The following is a 19,896-nucleotide window of genomic DNA, read 5'->3' as shown; positions in this document are numbered from 1 at the left end:
ATAATTTAGGGCAAATTACACTTAAATACCATATAGTTTTCCATTTATTGCACTTGAATACTACATGGTGTATTTTGGTGCTTAAAACCATAAAATTTAAAATTTGCTTGTTGCTACCATCGATCATGCTAGCATGAAAAATTTTAACCGAATGCTTCTATGTGATATTTATATACTACACTTAGATCTTGCTTATTATTAATATTTATTAAATTTTTAATTAGAAATATTCTAACTCTATTTTAAAATTAAATTAAGATAAGTTTAAAAAAATTTGGTCCATTTAATAGCAAACCTAACAATATATTATTAGTTAAAAAACTCTAAAACTAACATGTAAGTGTCATAGACAAGCATTCAAGTAAAAAATTTTCATATTTGCGTGATCGATAGCAGGAAGGTGTAAATTTTTTTCACAACTTGTGATATTTAGGCGCAACGATGTGGGAAATCTATGCATGACCCGACCGGACTCGACCCGAGTCATCATCATCTGAGCCGTCCCCATGCCTCGCTAGCAAAAAAACACTCTCCTCTTTCTCCACTCAATCGGACCTCCAGAGAATGCAATGAAGAGGAGGAAGAATCGCAGGCAGCAGCAGGCAAGCAAATGGCGTCGGGCTTGGGGGATAACGGGGAACAAGGGCCGATTGCTACGATTTCTGGACGACTTCAGCGACGTGCACTGTCAAGTCAGGGAGCCCAAGGACTGCTTCCCTCCTCAGAGATGGACTACTCGAGTGCCGTCCATCACTCAAGAGAGTTGCCCCCCCCCTCGACCACCGCATCCCCCGATCTTTTGTTTGATTCCCCCGAAACCCTAGCGTTTTGATGAGCTAAATTCGAAACCCTAGTCACAATCAGTCGATTTTCTGATTGGACGAGCTAATTTTGTTCCCAGGATGTGGGATTTGATTAGGGTTCGGACCGCTGGACGCTTGTTTGATGATCTGACTTGAACTGTCTGAGCTTGGTTTGCTCGAAAGATGTCGGATTTGATTGGGGGGAACCCCCCCCCCCCCCCCCCCCCCCCCCCCCCCCCCCCCCCCCCCCCCCCCCCCCAGTTAATAATCAGTTTAATGATGTTAGAATCAGACGAGAAACATGGAATTTTTATCTAGAGATCTTCAGTCAGCTTAACATTATGTTTTTCTATCTCATTCCTTTGCTCATGGCCGCATCCATATGATCTAATACGAACTTGTTTGGCTCCTTATCTTAGTCATACCTCTTATTAATGCTTACCTTCGGCTTCGTAGTACGCATCTAGATTGGGATTTTTACCCTTTCGGTATCAACCGTCCCTCGGTATCTAGCTTACATCTTCTTTTACATAAAACAATCACAAGTAGACTTTGGTTCCCCTTATCCATTGCTTGGTCAGTCCCCTTGTTAGACTTAGACTTTGGTTCTGGTGAATGTATTTCGAGACTCTTTCGTTTTATCTTTAGAGCACTATCCTTAACATTGTGCATCCTTGTTAAAAGCTTGAAAGCTTAGTAAGTTGTAATGCCTCTTGTGTGTTAGCAATAATCTAGTGAATTAGCTAATGAATCATTGCTGTCTTCGCTGATCCTTCTTTTGCTCATTATCATCAGAATCATTGTTGTCCTTAGCAAATTATTTCTGATTTCTAATATTTCATAGTCGCACTGACGTGTTTGTAATGCACTTCTTTTAGGGGAGATAACAGGCATGCATCAAGGAACTTGCTGTGACACTGTTTATAAGTCCCGTTACTGTGAATTATTGATGAAAATAGGTGTATAATAGAGAAATGATGATTAATTAGTTCAGGTAAGTTGGTACAAATATTTTGGTGAGGAGTTGGAAACTTAGACGAGACTTACAGAATAGGGAAACCTCTATGCTCAAAGACAACTGTGAGCATACGTGTCCATACAGTTTTTGAAAAAACAAAGATCAATTGTTAAGACTAGCGTGGATAGTATTTCGATGAAAAATTTGTCACCAGGGGAAGAACATGTGGGATGTGCTTGGTAACGAATGAGGGAGGGACTTGAGAGTAACTCTTGCCGAGTAACTCTTGCCAAGCAATGAGGAGAAGCTCAAGGATAATATTGATATCTTTGAAAATATTTATAACATACCATCATACTTACCATCTCTGCCTTTAGCCTACCTCTCAATGGGGCATAAGGGTCTATCTTACGCATCTTCTAAAAATCAATAACTCCTATGTATAAGCTCTTCTAAACAAACAGGATCTAAGGAATGACTGGTAAGAATGGAATTTATTTGTTTCAGATAGACATTCATTGACATCTCTTAGCGCATCTATATATTAACCATGTCAAAATGTTTTAACAGCAAGAAAAAAAGCAACGTGAGAACTGCAACTTAGCAATAAAGAGAATTCAAGTGGCGGTAAGGCTAGATTATTGGTTAGACTCATTCACTTCGATATGAGCTCCTGTTGTTGGCAGTTTGTAGGCTAATATAATAGCAAATCGTGGAAGAACTGGAAATGGACTGAAGTAGGAGGAAAGCTAAACATGTGGTATCTGAAAATTTTCATTATAAACTTTTGGTGCCCAAATGAAATTTGTAAAATCTCTAAAGACTTTTTTGAGCTGTATCTGAGTATATAAAGTGTTGAGCAAATCCTGCATTACCAAGGAGTATAACTGCTTGGGCTCGATAATGACTATCTAGGTTATGCTTGTTGGAGTTGGTTTTTACAAAATAGGATATTTTTATGAATGAAGGTGTACTTTTATTTAATGAGGACACTTTTTCTTTAAGGACTGTTTGGTTCACTTGGAAAACCCCACAAAATGGGTTCCAGCACCTGATGCACCCACCGTAGAAACTAAAAGTGTCACCCTTTCTTTTTGTGTAGTTTGGTTCGCGTCAAGATTTATAGAATGCGGCAGCTGAACCCCTGCCACGTCATCAAAACAGGGCAAGCCCAGTTAGAAGCTCAAAGCTCAAACTGGGAAAGCTCAGAAATGGGTTGGAAACCTATTATTAATCATTAAAATAATAGGCTCGTTGGTTGACATTGTGACATATCTTTTGATAAGTTTGGGATTTCCTCTTTCTAGTTACCAACCAACTGCCAAGCAATGGATTGGAATAAAACTTATTTTCCACCCTTGATTTAAAGGCAAAACAAACGTAAAAATCAGTTTTTCTAAGAAATCATTGGAAATGCTTGGAAATGGTTGCTTTCGTGGAGATTGTTCTCCTATTATATTTGGAAAACAACCAAACAGCCCCTTAATGGTTTGCGGAATATAATGATATGAAAGGTGATGGAAGAGGAGAACAATAACGTTGTTGCAAAAACCTGCTAAAGCCTGTCCCTGCGCTTCCCATTATGGTCATTGCTTTCCGTAACATTGTAGGAAAATATGACAGATAAGAGTATAAATAGCAGAGTTGCTTGATGACGGGTCTAGATGCATCGATCTCGTAACTTTCTTTAAGGGACATCCATAAGGTCGAGGTTTTTCACTTCATTCAAGATTAATTTACTCCAATAACAAGGTCATTCACCTTGTTTCCTTAATGTATAAGTATGTTTTGTGCATTGATAGTCATAATTGGTCGATGCTTATAGCCTGCAACAATTTCTACTTTAAAAAAGCAAGTGCATAAAAGTGCTAGGAGTGAGGTATATCCAGCAGCTAAGAACAAAATTGCAGGACTCTGCAACTAGTTATCGCGATTTCCAAGGGGTAAGAGCTGCAAAATTATGGAGTATCACTAAATGACAAATACAGTATGAAGCAGAAAACTATGCCTCCGTGTGGAACCCATAGAAATCCAGAGCTCATACTCCACCCCCTCCACCCCCGAGTTTGTTATTGATTCAAAATGATGGAACTGACCATAATGAATGGCACAATGGACTAGGTGTAGGTCTTATGATTATCATATTCTTTGACGGTTATTCTTAAGGTAAGCCTATACCTCACAGGATCAATTTAATTGTCTAGTGCACAAGTTAGCTCTCTCAAAACTTCTGGATAATCTATGTAGCTGTCCATACGAATAATCACTTGATTTGGATTAATGAAGATTGAGTGGTGGTGTTCACCATGTTGTCAAGAACTTTAGGTCTTTAAGGAAATTTAAGAATTCAAAATCATAGGAATGATGCATCCACCTTCAACCTTTCAACCTCAGAATGATAAGGAGGGTGTCATAACCTACTCTTTCATCTCATCACAGTCCTCTGATTTTTCACCCAACTAATATTTCTTAACATTGTAATGTATGTATTAATCTTAAGCTTGGATGACACTATAATTTGTTGAAATTTGAATCACATTGCAGTTCCAACGGAGAAACAGAATCTATAAAGAGGAACAGCGTCAACTGCGAGCTGCTGCTCGCAAGGCCAATGAGGAAGCTGAAGGGGGTGGAATGAATCCTCATCATTAGCATTGTACTGTTCACGACCTCTTTCTTCTCGAGGATCATTGAGGAAAGTGAAACTTGAAAGTTGCTTTGTTTAGATGTTGAACGTCATGCTTGCAACTAATACATTCTCTTTGCCTGATGCGGAGGCTGAGGTAATAAATTTGTTTACTAGAACAGATGAGAGTTATTTTTATGAAAACTTGTTCAAGACTCAAAAGAGTGTGGCCTGAAGAACTTTGCTTTTGCAGTCTATCTTGTTTTCAACAATATGAACTTTATCGATTTGTTGGATATGGACTATAGATTGGTGAATTTGATCATGGAATCTAAAAGCAACGAGGTGTATGCAATGCAATGCTCTTTTTGCCTATTTCTAATTTGAGAAAGCCAAGGCAGTCAAGATTCAGTCCAAACTTCTTTTCTTCTGCGCGAATGCTTTTGATGGCTTTGTTCCAGAATTTTTCAGTCTACCATGCCCGCCCCTCTCTATGATTTATGTCTAATGACATCTAAATTTGAGTTGTATCGGTATCATATCGAAATCTCTCTCCGTCTCTCTCTACTGAAAATGTGAAAGTTTTTGAACTCTTAACATTTACTTTCTTTTCATAGATTTGAGATCTGAGACATTTTAAATAACTAGTAATTATATCTTTTTAATTTTGAAAATCTTGTTTCCAAGGAGATTTGAATATGGAATTCTCTTATAATATCTTAACCTGGCTTCTGCTTTATTAAAACTTCAAGGGTTAACAGAATAGTTACATGTCGGATATATTGAGTACTTTTAGAAGGCAGTCGGCGATTATGCAATTTTATAACGAGTTTTGATCTAAAGTACGATCAAATTGAGCCTGAAAGATAATATTATATAGCTATTCGGCAACTGGATAATTGAACTTTTCAAGAACTAGTAATCTAGTATAGTGCAATTGCTTTGCACAACATATTTATGTTGTTTTAATTTTTTTTGTTGTTGGCTGCAAAATAATGAAATGACTTGCATAGTAATATAAGTTATGAACAGTTACAATTTTGTTTAAATGAATAAATTATACAATAAAACTATATAGAAAGAACTGTATGATTAATTATTATAATTTATTCATAATTTATTAAAATAATTACCATATATTAAATAATTTATTCTCTTTTAAATATAATACTATTGTACATAGCGTACACATAACATTATTAATAACTACATTTTAATTTAATAATTACTTTATTGTACTATTAGTAAATAATTTACTAAATTGTATAATTATTAAATCAATTTAAAAGCACTATTAAAATTATTATACCCTATGAATATTATTACAATTATAATAAATATAAATTATTTTTCATACTATGCTTCTAAGAGGTTAATAAGATGAAAGGTAAGAGTCAGTTCTCTATAAGAGGTGAAACCCAAAGGCACAAGGCATAGGCCTAATGAATTTTCTTATTTTTAATTTTTCTAGAATTTTAAACATTAAGTGAAGATAAATTAAGGACAAATTTAAATTTTTTTATGAAATAACATACTTAAATAATAATATAATAGTGTGACCAAAGGTTTAAAAAATGTGAGGAAATACATAATTAATAAGAGGCTATAACATATAATTAATGAATAATTAATTACAACTAATGTCATATTTAAGAATTATCAAACCTAAGAGGGTAAAAATAGAAATTAAAAGTTTTGACAAGGCAATCCTCTTTTATATGAAGCATATATAGACATAATATAGATATAGATATAGATTAAAATATGTATTTAGCAACGAATTAGGACTAATAAGATCCGATTAGGGGCTGTTTGGTTGTATGTTTTTATCATGTAAAAGGATGGAAAGTGTAAAAAAGTAGGTCCCAATGTCAGCTTTCATCACTTTACATTGTTTGTTTAACTTCTCCTTGACATGAAAAACTTACACCTTTTGATGAGGTATCACCGAAAGCAAAATCACCAAAATTAGGAGTGATTTTGTTGGAAAGCTTACACAATGTCATAAATGTGTCCAAAAAAATAATAAAAAAGTCAAAACATTGTAGAAAGTGTTGAGGTGGATAACCACTTTCCATTTTGTGTCATAAATACTCTAGTTTACATTATACTATCCAAACAATGTAATACTATTATTTTAGGATTTATAAAGATTCCTAACCAAGCAATGTAAACACTCGAATGGAAAGTGGTGAGGTGGATAACCACTTTCTATTTTATGTCATAAATACTCTAGTTTCCTAAAGTCATCCAAACAGCCCCTTAACAATGAATTGGCCAGCAAAACTTTACTGCTCAATCTTAGATTTTGCACAAAATCCCCTAGAAGATTCATTTTGTCATTCTTTATATCAACCGAATTGAAAAACAAACTTAGTATATAATAGTTTCTGTAAGTTGTTTGCAAGTTATCCTCGACAAATGCACATTTTGCAGTTGGGCAACCTCTCTTATAAACCAATTTTTAGAGTTGGCTATAAGAAAATCAACCACTTTATATTTACAAAATTAACATACATTTACAAAGTTAGTCTATTTGATTCGTTAAATCTTAACCCGATATTGACAGTTCCAGATATCTACATAACAGAATTAAAAACTTAAATTTTGCAATAAAATATTAACTTGGTCGAATATTGTAATGAAATATTAAAACCGGTCTTTCTAAATAAATTCTCCTCCACGTGTATACAGTAAAATAAAGGTACCGTTCATGGAGTCCCGGATATTTACAAATCTAGAGATGAATTTTGCAAGAAAATATTAACTTGGTGAATTATTGTAATAAAATATTAAAGTGGGTCTTTTAGGGTTAAAAAATCTCCTCCGTTGTTTGGCCCATAAATACAGTAAACGCACCCCCTTAGCAGCATCACGGTTCCTATCCAAACCCTCTCTCGTCCTCGCCGCATCTTCACGAAGGTAAATCCCTAAAATCCCCAGATTTGTTAATTTCAAAAACCCTAGAAAATGAAAAAAAAACGAATCTTGGTACTGAAAGCCCTAGAATCATTCCCAAATTCGATTCTAATTGTGCTGGAAGAAAACCCTAGAAGATCTCGAATGTGAGGGACAGCTTCGTCTCCAATTTGTTCTTGTTTCTTTCGAGTTTTAGGAACCCTCTCCCCAGAATTTAAAATTTAAAATTTTGCAATTTTGAAATACCCTAGGAAAAAAAACCGATTCCTGAAACTGAAAGCCCCACTAAGATTCTCGAAATTGATTCCAAATGAGCTGGAAGGAAAACCTAGAAGATCTCGAATGTGACAGTCGCTTCATCTTTGATTTGTTTTTTGTTTATGTTGAGTTTTCAGGAATTATGAGCAGCCGTTCGAGCAGAACCCTCTATGTTGGCAATCTCCCTGGGGATGTTCGAGAGAGGGAGGTTGAAGATTTGTTCTACAAGGTTTGTTTTGGATTTCTTGTTTCTTTTACAATTTTTAAAATTCTATGTAATGTCTGTTTCCATTATTTAATACGAGTATTTAGTATCTCATCATAGGTCTAATTGAGTTTCATTTTTACACAATTATATGTAGTTTATAATAATGATGCAGTCAATAGGCTTGGTGGTTTCATTGATTGCAGAAAAGAATAACAGAAGAAATAAAGAACAAAGAATTTTTTTTTTTTTCTTTTTGTTTGGAGTTTTACCATGCTGAAAGAAATAATGAGAAGAGAAAAATCAAAGAGAAATAGCCAATTAATAGTGAAATTATTGAGATTTGAGTATGCTGAGGTTTTGTGGTATGTATGAAGCTACTGGTAGATAAAACATATTTTGATAGACATTGCTTGATTTGCCTTTGCATATTAGCTTTTAACTTCGGATGAAAAAGTTATTGTATGTGATAGTTGTGAAACATGATCTATGCAATGTTTGACCTTTGTCATTTTTGGTGCTCGATGAACCTCAGGTCTGTTTTGGGTTTTTGCTTGACATAATTCAATACACGTATTTGAATTTGTCCTTTTGGATCAACGTTTCAAATGTTTCATTTGTGTTTGCAGTTTAGCTTCTCTTGCTTTAGGATTTTGTCCTTGTAGATCTTAGCTTCATACCAATATATTCTTTATCTTCCCTTCCAACGTCTTCTTTCTATGAATTAAATTGTCATATCTCCTATTGTATGAGTTGGTGCCAAATGAAATGATTAATTCTCTCTCTCTCTCTCTCTCTCTCTCTCTCTCTCCCCCCCCCTCCCCCCTCTTGTGATGTCTCCTAAAATTGAGATCAAAGATTTTTTTTATAGCAAAGACTAACTTTTTTCTTTCATTCATAAATATTTAGCATAGCTGCATTAATGCTTCCATTTGCTATTCATTTTTATGGGAAACTTGTGGATCTTGAAGCTGTAGAACTTTTTAATAATATTGATATGCCAAGAATGTACCATGAAAATCAATGTTATGTTAGATTAAAAATTTAATATGTATTGTTGGACTTTGAATTTTGAACAGATAATTAGTGTTAACCTTGCAATTGTCTCAATGTGATGGCTAATCTGATTATTAATTGAAATGGAATGACAATTTCTCATAGGATGATAGTTGTCTTGGCTTTTATCTCAAAAAATGCAATTCTTCTATGACTTCCACCTGGCTTAGTAATATACATAAACCTATGCTATAATACAGCGATTATGACAACAATAAATTGCATTATCATATGGGTGACTTTCTATTTCCAACTAATTGGTTGTGATGGTTGCAATGAAAAGAAACTTTTGTTTCATCAGTAAACATAATTACGTAATAGTGTCTTTCTTACTGTTTTCTGAAGGCAATTATCCATTACGCTTCCTACATTGTGATTCGTGTTGAATCAACTTACATGGTAACAAGGACCCAAGACTCTTATCTTTTCAAATTCTAAATTAGTTGCCATGTTGTGGAAGTCTTTGAACATATATCACATATATGCATGAAACTAACTCATTGATCTCTTATTGCAATCTGTTTTATATGAGGAAGATATTGGAATTTGGAGATGCATTTCTGTGCTTTACTACCATATGGGTTCATGTTCCAACCTGTTATTTTGATTATGATGAGATTTTAGTCCTATCTTTCTTAGAACTTGCAAATATACTCTTACATGGTTAGGTTACATGGAAAATTGTCTTATATTGGAATGGTTTTACATGAATCGTCACAATGATCAAACTATCTCTCTTTATGTGTTTCAGACACCAGAACTTTATTGCTTGTTAGTTGTCTGCAACATGTTTTAATGTTTCATGTAACAGCATGAAATAGATATGCATATAAATGTGTGCGTATGGGGATATTTATGTTTCTGACTCAAATACCACAACTCTATAACTTGCATACTACTATTTCACGATAGTAGCATGTATACTTTGCTAACACATTGTTTTTTTTTACTTTTGTAGTATGGACCTATTCGTAATATTGATCTAAAGATCCTTCCAAGGCCTCCAAGTTATGCATTTGTCGAGGTACTACATCATGTAATTATATTTATCGATCTGAAGATTTCTCCGATCCTTCCTTAGATTTCTTTATTTTTTAAGTAAATGCTTCCTTAATGTAATCCAACAAAGTCAACTATGTTTGCATAGGGCTGTTTGGTTAATTTCCCACAAATCCAAGAAAAGAATGTTCGATGAAGAAACCTCCTTAAAAGATTTCCAAGCCATTTCCTACAAAAAGTCTGAAATGGTTTTCCTAGAATTAGAATCAAATCAACAAATGGGAAGGTGCCAACTCATCCTTCCTCTTGTTTTCCAAATGAGAAACGAACAGCAGAAAAGGAAATCTTTCGTGAGAAAAGCTGATGTGGCTTTTCTTGGAATTGGTTTATTGGGTTTTCTTTCTTTCTTTCTTTCTTTTTTCCTGAACCAAACAGCCTCTTGTTGTAAACATTGCACTACATAGCAGAATGTCTTCGAAAGCAGTAACTATGTGGTTATACCTCAATATTTCAAGTAGATTTGCTTTTATGTTTGGAGTGGGTCATCTGTGTTGATGTTGCTGGGTTTTTTTTCTTCACAGTTTGAGGAGGCTCGTGATGCTGAAGATGCGATCCGCGGTCGTGATGGCTATAATTTTGATGGTAGCAGGCTACGGGTAGGCTTTTTTGTTTCTTTGTTTAGGGACGGGAAGGTTGATTTCTTTATTATATGTTTTGTGTCTCACTCCATTATCTTATGGTTTCTCTGTGCTTACACAGGTGGAACTTGCGCATGGTGGAAGAGGCCATTTCACTCCATTATCTTATGGTTTCTCTGTGCTTACACAGGTGGAACTTGCGCATGGTGGAAGAGGCCATTCTTCGTCTTTTGATCGTCCTCGCAGTTACAATGGAGGAGGCGCCCGTGGTGGTGTTTCAAGGCATTCAAATTATCGAGGTGCAGTTGTTGTCTTTATGCAGTTCCAAGTTGTGCCCCTCTTTATACATCTTGATTTAATCGTATATTATGCAATGCAGTGAGGGTCACTGGTTTGCCTTCTTCTGCATCATGGCAAGACCTGAAGGTAGTGTTCAAACATGTTTTCCTATGGTTCATTTTCATGTATACGTGTGCTTGTGTGCTCACACACACACACACTCTCCTATATACTCAAATGGATAATGGCTTGTTGTCCACTAACTTTTTCAATCTCAAAGCAAAATCAAAGGCTAAAAAGTTTGGTGGACAAGAGTTTCTATCCAATTAAGTTTATAGGAGCTTTACATATATATATATATGAGAAAAATGGGTATGCTCGGTACCAATCACAAGTTTTTATGCTTGGTAGTGAGGTGACATATTCTCCTTCACTCATTAAAATCGGGGCTCACATTCACATGAGTTGAGGAGTGGTTAGGAATTAGAATGAGTGGTTGGGAATTGGAATGAGTGCATGAGAATAAGACACCTCACTACCAAACACAAAAAATTGTGCTTGGTACCAAACATACCCATTTCTCTTTCTCTCTCTCTCTATATATATATATAGATACATATATATACATATATCTATACATTTATATATATCTATATATATACACATACATATACATGTACATGTATAGATATATTTATACATGTATGTATGTATGTATGTATACATATATACATGTATGCATGTATGTATAGATATATGTATGTATGTATATACATCTATATATGTATGTATACATACATATATGTACATATACACATATATAGGTATATATATGTACATATACATAGATATACATGTATATATATGTATATGTATGTATATATATCTACATATATATACATGTATATATGTATTTCTATGTATGTATACATATATGTACATATATATATATATATATATATATATATATATATATATATATATATATAGCAATATGGAGAAACTTGGTACCAAGTTCAAGTTTTTGTGTTTGGTAGTGATGTGGCACATTTCCATTCACTCATTCAAATGAGGGACCACATTCACATGGGTTAGGGAGTGGATAAGAATGAACCACCTCATTACCAAGTACAAAATTATAAATTTTGTGTTTGGTACCAAGTTCCTACATTTTTCTCAAATGTGTGTGTAATTTAAATTGTGGTTGGATTAAAATGGATGTTCTCTAGGACCATATGCGCCGAGCTGGTGACGTCTGTTTCTCTGAAGTATTCCGTGATGGAGGAGGTGTGTTACTCTTTATGTGTACTCTTTTTATTTTAGGTTATTTTCTTCACAGATTTATTATTAGTCTCATGTGTTTAGTTGCTTGATTCTGGTGGAAATAACTGATTCTTCAATTCCAGTTATGATACTAGCTATTTAATTTTTTTGCTAGCGACTTGCATGGACTATATTTGTATAGGACTATATGTAGAGGTAAACACTTAAATGATACTGTCAGACTTTGTAAATGCATGGGCTGCAGTCTAAATTATCTAAGTTGTTGATTCTGTACATTTTTGTACCTGGGGGACCTAAAAGACTGAGGGGCATTATCTGTAGATTTCTCTCGAGTATGACAGTGTGTTTTCTTTGATTTTTCAAAGCGTGAGGGCATTTCTAGAATTTTTGAAAATGTGACACAAACGAAAAGGATGACTTCTCTTAAATATAGTGTATATATTATGAAAAAAAAACATATATAACCCTATTTTTTTGCCCTTGGAAAGTTAACATTTAGGAGACCTTTTGATGGTGTCCTTGTAAGAAAGTTGTGTCCACATCCATGAATCAAACTCCTTCCCATTTGCCTAGTACTGTGTCATTTTGGATTTTTTAAAAGTAGTTCATCATTTGCTCCCAGGAAGATGCATCCAACTTCAATAATCCCTCCATAGTTATTTTCATCTCCTTTTCTAGCTGTCATCATCAGACCTTTCCTACGAACACTCAACATATTCGTGTGTATTGTGTGATATGTACATGCATGCACGTATGATGCTCCTTGTGTTGACTTCTATTTGAGGGAGCTGTTCATTCTTTTTCTTTCAGTGAAGTGTCAGTTATGTTTGCAGGCACTACGGGAATAGTTGATTATTCGAACTATGATGACATGAAATATGCGGTATGTTATGTTTATATTCTTGGTTGACTACTTGCAGCTCAAGCACTTTGGCACAAACTTGAGTATTTTTTTGTTGACAAGCTTCATTTGTTTCTGCTTGCAGATCAGAAAACTTGATGATTCTGAGTTTCGGAATGCATTTTCTCGAGCATATATAAGAGTATGTTGTTCTTTCCACATTTTTGTAGAACTCATCTCTATTCGAGTACATATACTGAATTGTTTCCTGCTTGTAGGTTAAGGAGCATGACCGTAAGAGAAGCTTATCTAGAAGCCCCAGTCGTAGTCGTTCTCATTCAAGGAGCCGAAGCCGTGATAGGAGGTCTCATGTTGATTTAGTTGTCATGAATTTGAATCTAACTGCTCTCTCATTTGACCTAATTGAAGTTAATATGCAGCAAATCTCCCAAATCCAAGTCAGCGCGCCGTTCGTTGTCCAGATCTCGCTCGAGATCCATTTCTTCTCGCTCTCGTTCTGGTTCCAGAGGACGGTCTTTGTCAGGGTATGTCTTTTCATGGTCAATTGTGCTTTGTTTTTTAATCATAGTAGAATTATTTGTACTTCTTAATCTGTTGAGTTTACAATTTTCGTTAGATGGAATCTTTGCTTTAAATTTTGTTACTTTTCATTTTCTTGCCTTCTTTGTATCAGGGTGTATAGTTTTTTTTTGTTTAGTAAAATAAATGGGAAGAACATAGCATAATTTAGTATTTGGCTTTACTATTTACCTCCAAGGAAGGATTAAATGTTCATTTAATCCTTCTTTGGTCCTTTGGTGAAGGATAGTTACAACTTCTCTTCGTCATGCAGTGTGCTTATTCAATGTATTTTCAGCAAGTTATCTTTTAAGCTGTCTTTGTCATCTGTCAATTTGTTTTCACCAAGCTATTCTTTTGTTCTTATTCAAGTGTTGCTTTGAAAATATATCATGAGTACAAACTATGGATTATAAATTATGAATAGTTTCATAAAAATCAAGTTGGTTGTCGATTTATGCTTCAATTGTCGATTTATGCTTCAATGCATAAGTGAATATGCTCTTTTAGGAATGGCTAGTAATTGAGGACTAGGGGGGATGATACTTGTGCTTATTGAGATTCTACATTCATGAGAAAGATGTAGTTCATATAGTAGCATGCGCTATAGGTTACCATGGACAGAAACTTGTCCCACACGCTTATGTAGCTAAAATTAAAATTTGAAGGCAGATGGGTTTCATCATGGCAGAAGATATGCAAGAAACCAGTGCATTCTTGAGAAGCCGGAGGGTGACTGGATTGAGAATAAAACGAGACTTGTAAAGGTTTAGACGCACACACAGGAATGATGTAATCATAGTTGAAGAGGCTCTGCTTGAATGATGTAATGTAGCTGTCTGGACTTGAAACATAGGAGATGATTGTAATGGAGCAGCATTCTCATTGTAGATTAGAAGAGAATCATTCTAATGTTGTCATTGCAGAACATTCTAAATTGTGCAAGTATAAAAACAAATAAAATTATATTGCTTGTAACTTGACAGATAAACAAACCTTCTTCAAATCAATACTACTTTTTATTTTCTTTTACTTGAACCTTAGGTTCCTTAACCAAGCCAGTTCAACTAGTGGTTGCGACAAGCATTCTCTAGTTTGGAGCAATGCTTAAAAAAGTGGAAGTGCAATGCGAAGTGTTAGAACCAAATGAAGCAAAGTGTAACTTCAAAATCTGAGCCTCATGAGTTTAAGTTTTAATTTTACGCCTTATTTGGTATGGGGGAATGGGTGGGAATGGAATGCTCATTCTCACTTCTTATTCATGCGTACCAAACACAACACCTTATTAGAAGTTGGAATGCTTATTCGCACTTTTCATTCATTCTCACGTTATATGGGAATAACATTCCCAATGAGATGGTAGGGAATGGACAGAATAAAAAAGATTGTCATACCCACTTCATTCTCCAATCAGACCCAAATGAGAGAATGGGAATGAACATTCCATTCCACAATCCATTCCATTCTTTATTTCATTCCATTCTCACTTGACTTGATTTCGATGTACCTAATGAGGCGTTAAATTTTGTAAAAATTCGAACGTATAATATATGGTGGTATAATAATTTACAAATAGAATCACCGATGACCTGATTAGTAAATAAGAATTATATGCGCGAAGTATAGAAGCAACATTATAAACTAAGCTACATGCATACATATATATCTTATTATGCTCACATTGTCAATTGAAGATACATGGGGGCATTTAAATGTGTCAAAAACCTTTTCATATCCTCTTATCTTGTCTAAAGCGTACACTTCAAAAGAAAAGCGCTTTATGAAGAGCGAAACACACTTCTTATGCTTCAAGCAGCTTTAAGCGATGTGCTGTAAGCTTCAAGCGTAAGTTTCGAAGTGTTTACCCTTCAAAATGTTTCTAAGTGAGTTTCAGAAAAGTTTTTTCAAAGTTTGGTTAGGGGTATTTTTTGTCAGTTGACAGCTGGAATGTGGCAAGCTGCTGTCAAATGTATAAGTGCATATGGCTTGTCTCAGTTTGGGGTTGGGAATAATTCTCAGGTAGATACCCAGTGCCTCTGCTAATGAAGCAGCTATGAGCATCATACTCAGTGGGGTCATCCATCCCTAACTGACTTAGATTACCTCTTGCTCTTCTTGATATCCTTTTTATTTTGAGTCTTAAATATTCTTCTGTAAGTCTTCTTTTGTTTTTTGACCCGGGTTTATCAGGATTAAAATTTGATCTTGATCTAATCAGATGTCTGTTGTTATATGTTTATAACTCAGTTCTCCAGCAATAGTCTCAGTCTTCCACAATAACTAAATATTTGCAAACAAATAAATAATTGGAAATCAATAGTATAAGATAATAAAAAAATTAAGATTATTAAGTTAGGATTTACAGTCTTGCTCCTGATTTTCATTTTTTTACTCTAAATCTGGATATAATTTTTTGGCCATTTTATTTGGTCAGTATAGTAGAAATGTGAACACGTTTTTTTTATCATTGTTCTTACGTTTTTTTGTTATCTTTTCCTTCTCTCTGGGAACAATTGTATATAAAATTGAATTGTATTGGAGACTGGCTACGAAACAGGTTACATCTCATCTGTTTAAAATTTTGTACTAAATTTGTCGTTTTACACTGTTTTCTGGCTCATACTTTGTAAACAGTTCCATTATCATGATTCATGCTCTTGGATTTTGCTTTTGTTCTGTATTGTGAATCTAACCTCTAAGATGGCGGCGGTTCTTTAAAAAAAAATTCCTAGAAAAAGAAAAAGAACTGGTGTAGATGTGGCCTCATGAATGAAACTTATATGTGACTGCTAATGAGTAATTATATCTATCACTCCTGATTTCTATCTTCCTCTGTTTGTGTTGCTTACCATTTGTATATTTTCGAAGAAAGTGGCTTGAGATGATTAAAGAAATAGGGCCCATGTGATCATCATGTTTACTTGTTTGTTTTCTAGATATGGGCTTATGCGGCTATCAGGGGATTGCATATTAGGAACTTGATTGGATATGTCATAAATGGGCAGCTATGGATACCCGTAAAGCATTTTGATCTTATGTCTGATACCCATTGGAGCTCTGAGGGGGACAGAGAGCATGGGTTGGAATATAGAGCTGGATTACCTTGAATATAAGTCTATGGATTCACCACAATTTGGTATCTCTTCTCTGCTTCATCTCTCCAATTGGAGTGTTGTTTGGAATCTGGATGGTGATTTTTGTGTGGTACAATTAGATTACTAGTTCTACTCAATCTTTAGAATGGGGAAAAAAGATCTACTATATATCTTAGGCATTTTAATTTCGTCTTCAGAACATCTCCTCCTGTTTAGCAGTTTCCAGCTTTCATATGGATTTGTGTCATGCTCTTGTATCGTTAGTGATGCTTTATACGTTTTTTTTAAATTTCTTAGACATGGATGCTGCTAAATATTTAAAATTTTACCTGTTTCGGTGTCACTTTGGCATCCCTACTTGGAAGAGGCATCGAAGCTTTTGGACCAAGGTTTAATTTGAGCAACATAGTGGATATTGAATTCAGTTGTTTCTGAAACTTTGCAGATCGCGGTCAAGGTCCAGATCTCCAGTAACTCCTGTAAGTTGTTTCATCGATATATCAGATTCATAGTTTTTTTTTTCCCTGTGAGCAATCTGATTTAGTTACTCTTCTCCAAATAGTTTTCATTACTTTTGAGCTAGTATGTCTTTCTAATTCATCAGAAGGATACAGTATATTGGGATACTAATACACCATTTCCCGAATTAATTGAAGTTGGTTTAAAGAAGGGTGAATTGCACATAACTTCCTTTCTAGTTGGCACTAACACCCATAGATTGGCACTTTGAGAAGGATAAGTTGCAAATAGCGCCCTCTCCCTCACGATCTGAAGAGTATTAAGTGGTGGTGGTAAATGGGTTTGAGGGGTGACAAGGAGTGACTAGCGCCAATCAAAGTTTTAGATGTCTATTTATTTATTTTTGGTGTTGGGAGCGGGGGTTATCTGCAATTTACCCTTTTAAAAATTGGGTTATTTAGATACTAGTCCCTAAAAGATCTTCAATAGTTCCATATTTGTTTCTCAAACTTTGAAATTACCCATATGTCCCTCAAATGCTAAGGGTCTTGCAATTTGGTCCATCATTAACCAAAATACCCCTCAGTTCACAATTCACTGCAAACCCCCTCTTGTTCCAGTAAAAAACATTTGCTGAGGGATATTTTGATCATTGAGGGGCCATATTGCAACTCTTTAGGAATTGAGGGACATGGTCAATTTCAAAGATCTGAGGGCCTAATATCTAAATAACCCGAAAAAGTTTGTACAAAGAAGCTCCTGCAAAAAATTACATCCCTTAGAGTAAAGTCACATGCAAGAGCTGTATAGAAACCGAAAACTGAATATGGCATACACAAAGGGAAATAATGATGCCATGGCCCATGTTGTTTTGGCAAAGTGCGCAGCCATATTGTTATCCTGCGCTCTTATGATCTTATCTTTGTGGTTTCACGAATATTTCATCTCTCTTTGTGCTAAATCTATCATACAGCCTCCCAGCAAAAGAATGAGCCGGAGCCCAAGGAAGCCGAGTCCTACTCGGAGCAATAGTGCATCACGGTCTTGGTTCCCTCCCATATCTTGGTTATTATAGTTTTTTGTATTGTTGGTTTGATTCCTTGTGATATTAACAGTCTTATCGGTATCATCTCTTCTGCAGGTAAAAAAAAGTCTCTGGATGCCTTGTGGAAGATAGCTCAATGTGCAACGGAAAACATTCATATATATTTGGTGGATTTCCTCATGGCTTATGCTTCTGGATTTTATCAGCCTCTTAAGAACTTTATTTGAAGTTGAATTGGAACCTTTTGCTTAGTGATTATGTTGTTGATGATTTTGTTATCAGTACTTAAAAAACTAATTGACTATCAGGGGATCTAAAGATTTGCAACTCCTATAATTCTCGCATGTTTATTTTCAAATATTTATGGTGTGTCATTTGTCCATTATGTGAAATGTTTATTGAGTCGGGAGCGGTGCCTTTATGAGCTATGATATCTATAGTTCTTTGTGACCCTTGTGTATTGTAGTCCTATTTCACTATGGATTATTTTTTTTAATTTTAGAACTTGATCACGTTTGAAGTTGATCTCTGGAGAATGTCGTTAAACTTCTTATGTGGTACCTAGAAAAACAAAAACATTTGTCCTGATTATATCTGGTATCTGGCACTATATAATTCGAGTCGTACATAATTGAGCCCCCCAATTTTATTCAAAGTGTGTCGCTCAACTTTATGCGGCCTTCGTCTCTCATTATTTCCTTCCAAAATTAGGCTTTAGGGTATCTCTGCGGCGTCTGCGCTTTATTGAACTTGGAAGACTGGTTGTTAATAAGTTGGAATTTAGTTGATTTAGTTGGTCGTGTTTTAGGTACTGTTTGGCAACCAAAAAAAGTGTCTTATCTAAGAGCTTGTGTCTTATTGATTTGGTCAATAAGCTAGTAGAGTTGTTTGGTGACAAAAAATAGGAGGAGATTATTTTGGAAATTGTGTCTTTTGCAAGTAGCTTTTGGAAAGCTATCTTAAGTAGTGTTTGGCTTTGTTTGGCAAAACTAGCTGAAAGCTGCGAGATTATAGCTGAAAGCTGTTAAGCTAGCTGAAAGCTGTGAAATTGTAGCTGAAAGCTGTTAGCTGTGTAGCTAGCTGATTGACTAGAGCTGTTTGGCAAAAGTAGCTGTACAACTAGCTTAAGTTTGTTAAATGACTAAAAAAGACATACAATATTATTGATATAAAATTAGAATTATTAGGGGCAAAAACGGAAGACAAAAATTGGTAGCTCCTTCCCAAAGACAAACGCTACTTGAGGTAGCTTTTCAAAAGCTACTTGCAAAAGACACAATCTCTAAAATAATCTCCTCTTATTTTTTGTCACCAAACAGCTCTACTAGCTTATTGACCAAGTCAATAAGACACATGCTCTTAGATAAGACACTTTTTTTGGTTGCCAAACAGTGCATTTGTCTTTGGGAAGGAGCTGTCAATTTTTTTCTTCCGTCTTAACCCCTAATAATTCTAATTTTATATCAATAATATTGCATGATCTTTTTAGTCATTTAACAAATTTAAGCTAGTTGTACAGCTTCTTTTGCCAAACAGCTCTAATCAATTAGCTAGCTACACAGCTATCAGTTTTTAGCTATAATTTCACAAAGCTAGCTTGATAGCTTTCAGCTAGTTTTGCCAAACAGAGCCTTAATCTTCAGGAGATGCACCCAGAGCAAACAAGGGATGTGTCCGCTGTTAATTGATATACAGTAGCGGATAAGGGCTAGCATTTCTCTTTTATGCATTTTATAGTTGTTGAACATCAGCTTGTTCTGCAATCCTATAAACTCTGATATAGATTATTTGGCTACCATGTGCGAATTCTTACATCAAGTTTAGTGCATGATTGATAATGGTAGACGAGTTG

The 19,896-nt window shown here is 35.0% G+C and overlaps 1 protein-coding gene across 4 annotated transcripts; it reads left to right on the top strand.

The window, feature by feature from the left end:
• Positions 7,225-18,472, top strand: LOC109851545 (serine/arginine-rich-splicing factor SR34-like). 4 transcript variants are annotated; one of them, XR_002249882.1, is made up of 14 exons: positions 7,225-7,309; positions 7,702-7,793; positions 9,784-9,849; positions 10,406-10,480; positions 10,653-10,761; positions 10,842-10,888; positions 11,971-12,028; positions 12,859-12,908; positions 13,012-13,068; positions 13,145-13,230; positions 13,307-13,411; positions 16,382-16,581; positions 16,986-17,019; positions 17,973-18,040. XR_002249882.1 is itself a non-coding variant. In XM_020421736.1 (14 exons), exons 2-14 carry the CDS (start codon positions 7,707-7,709, stop codon positions 18,142-18,144), a joined length of 870 nt encoding a protein of 289 aa, XP_020277325.1. In that variant the 5' UTR covers positions 7,225-7,309; positions 7,702-7,706; the 3' UTR covers positions 18,145-18,472. The 4 variants fall into 4 exon arrangements, 2 of the variants coding, with proteins under 2 accessions (XP_020277325.1, XP_020277326.1); XR_002249881.1 differs by having other exon boundaries at positions 16,906-17,019; XM_020421736.1 differs by lacking the exon at positions 16,382-16,581 and adding an exon at positions 18,141-18,472 and having other exon boundaries at positions 17,973-18,064.

The sequence above is a fragment of the Asparagus officinalis genome, chromosome 8, assembly GCF_001876935.1.
Source record: "Asparagus officinalis chromosome 8, Aspof.V1, whole genome shotgun sequence".
Classification (NCBI taxonomy): Eukaryota; Viridiplantae; Streptophyta; class Magnoliopsida; order Asparagales; family Asparagaceae; genus Asparagus; species Asparagus officinalis.
This window is presented reverse-complemented; position numbering and strand designations above follow the sequence as displayed.

Bases quoted from the DNA above. Each gene is read 5' to 3' on its own strand.
- LOC109851545 (XM_020421736.1), top strand. From the start codon at position 7,707: ATGAGCAGCCGTTCGAGCAGAACCCTCTATGTTGGCAATCTCCCTGGG. The intron at 7,794-9,783 runs GTTTGTTTTGGA...TTACTTTTGTAG, and splicing joins TTGAAGATTTGTTCTACAAG to TATGGACCTATTCGTAATAT. The intron at 10,889-11,970 runs GTAGTGTTCAAA...GATGTTCTCTAG, and splicing joins CATCATGGCAAGACCTGAAG to GACCATATGCGCCGAGCTGG.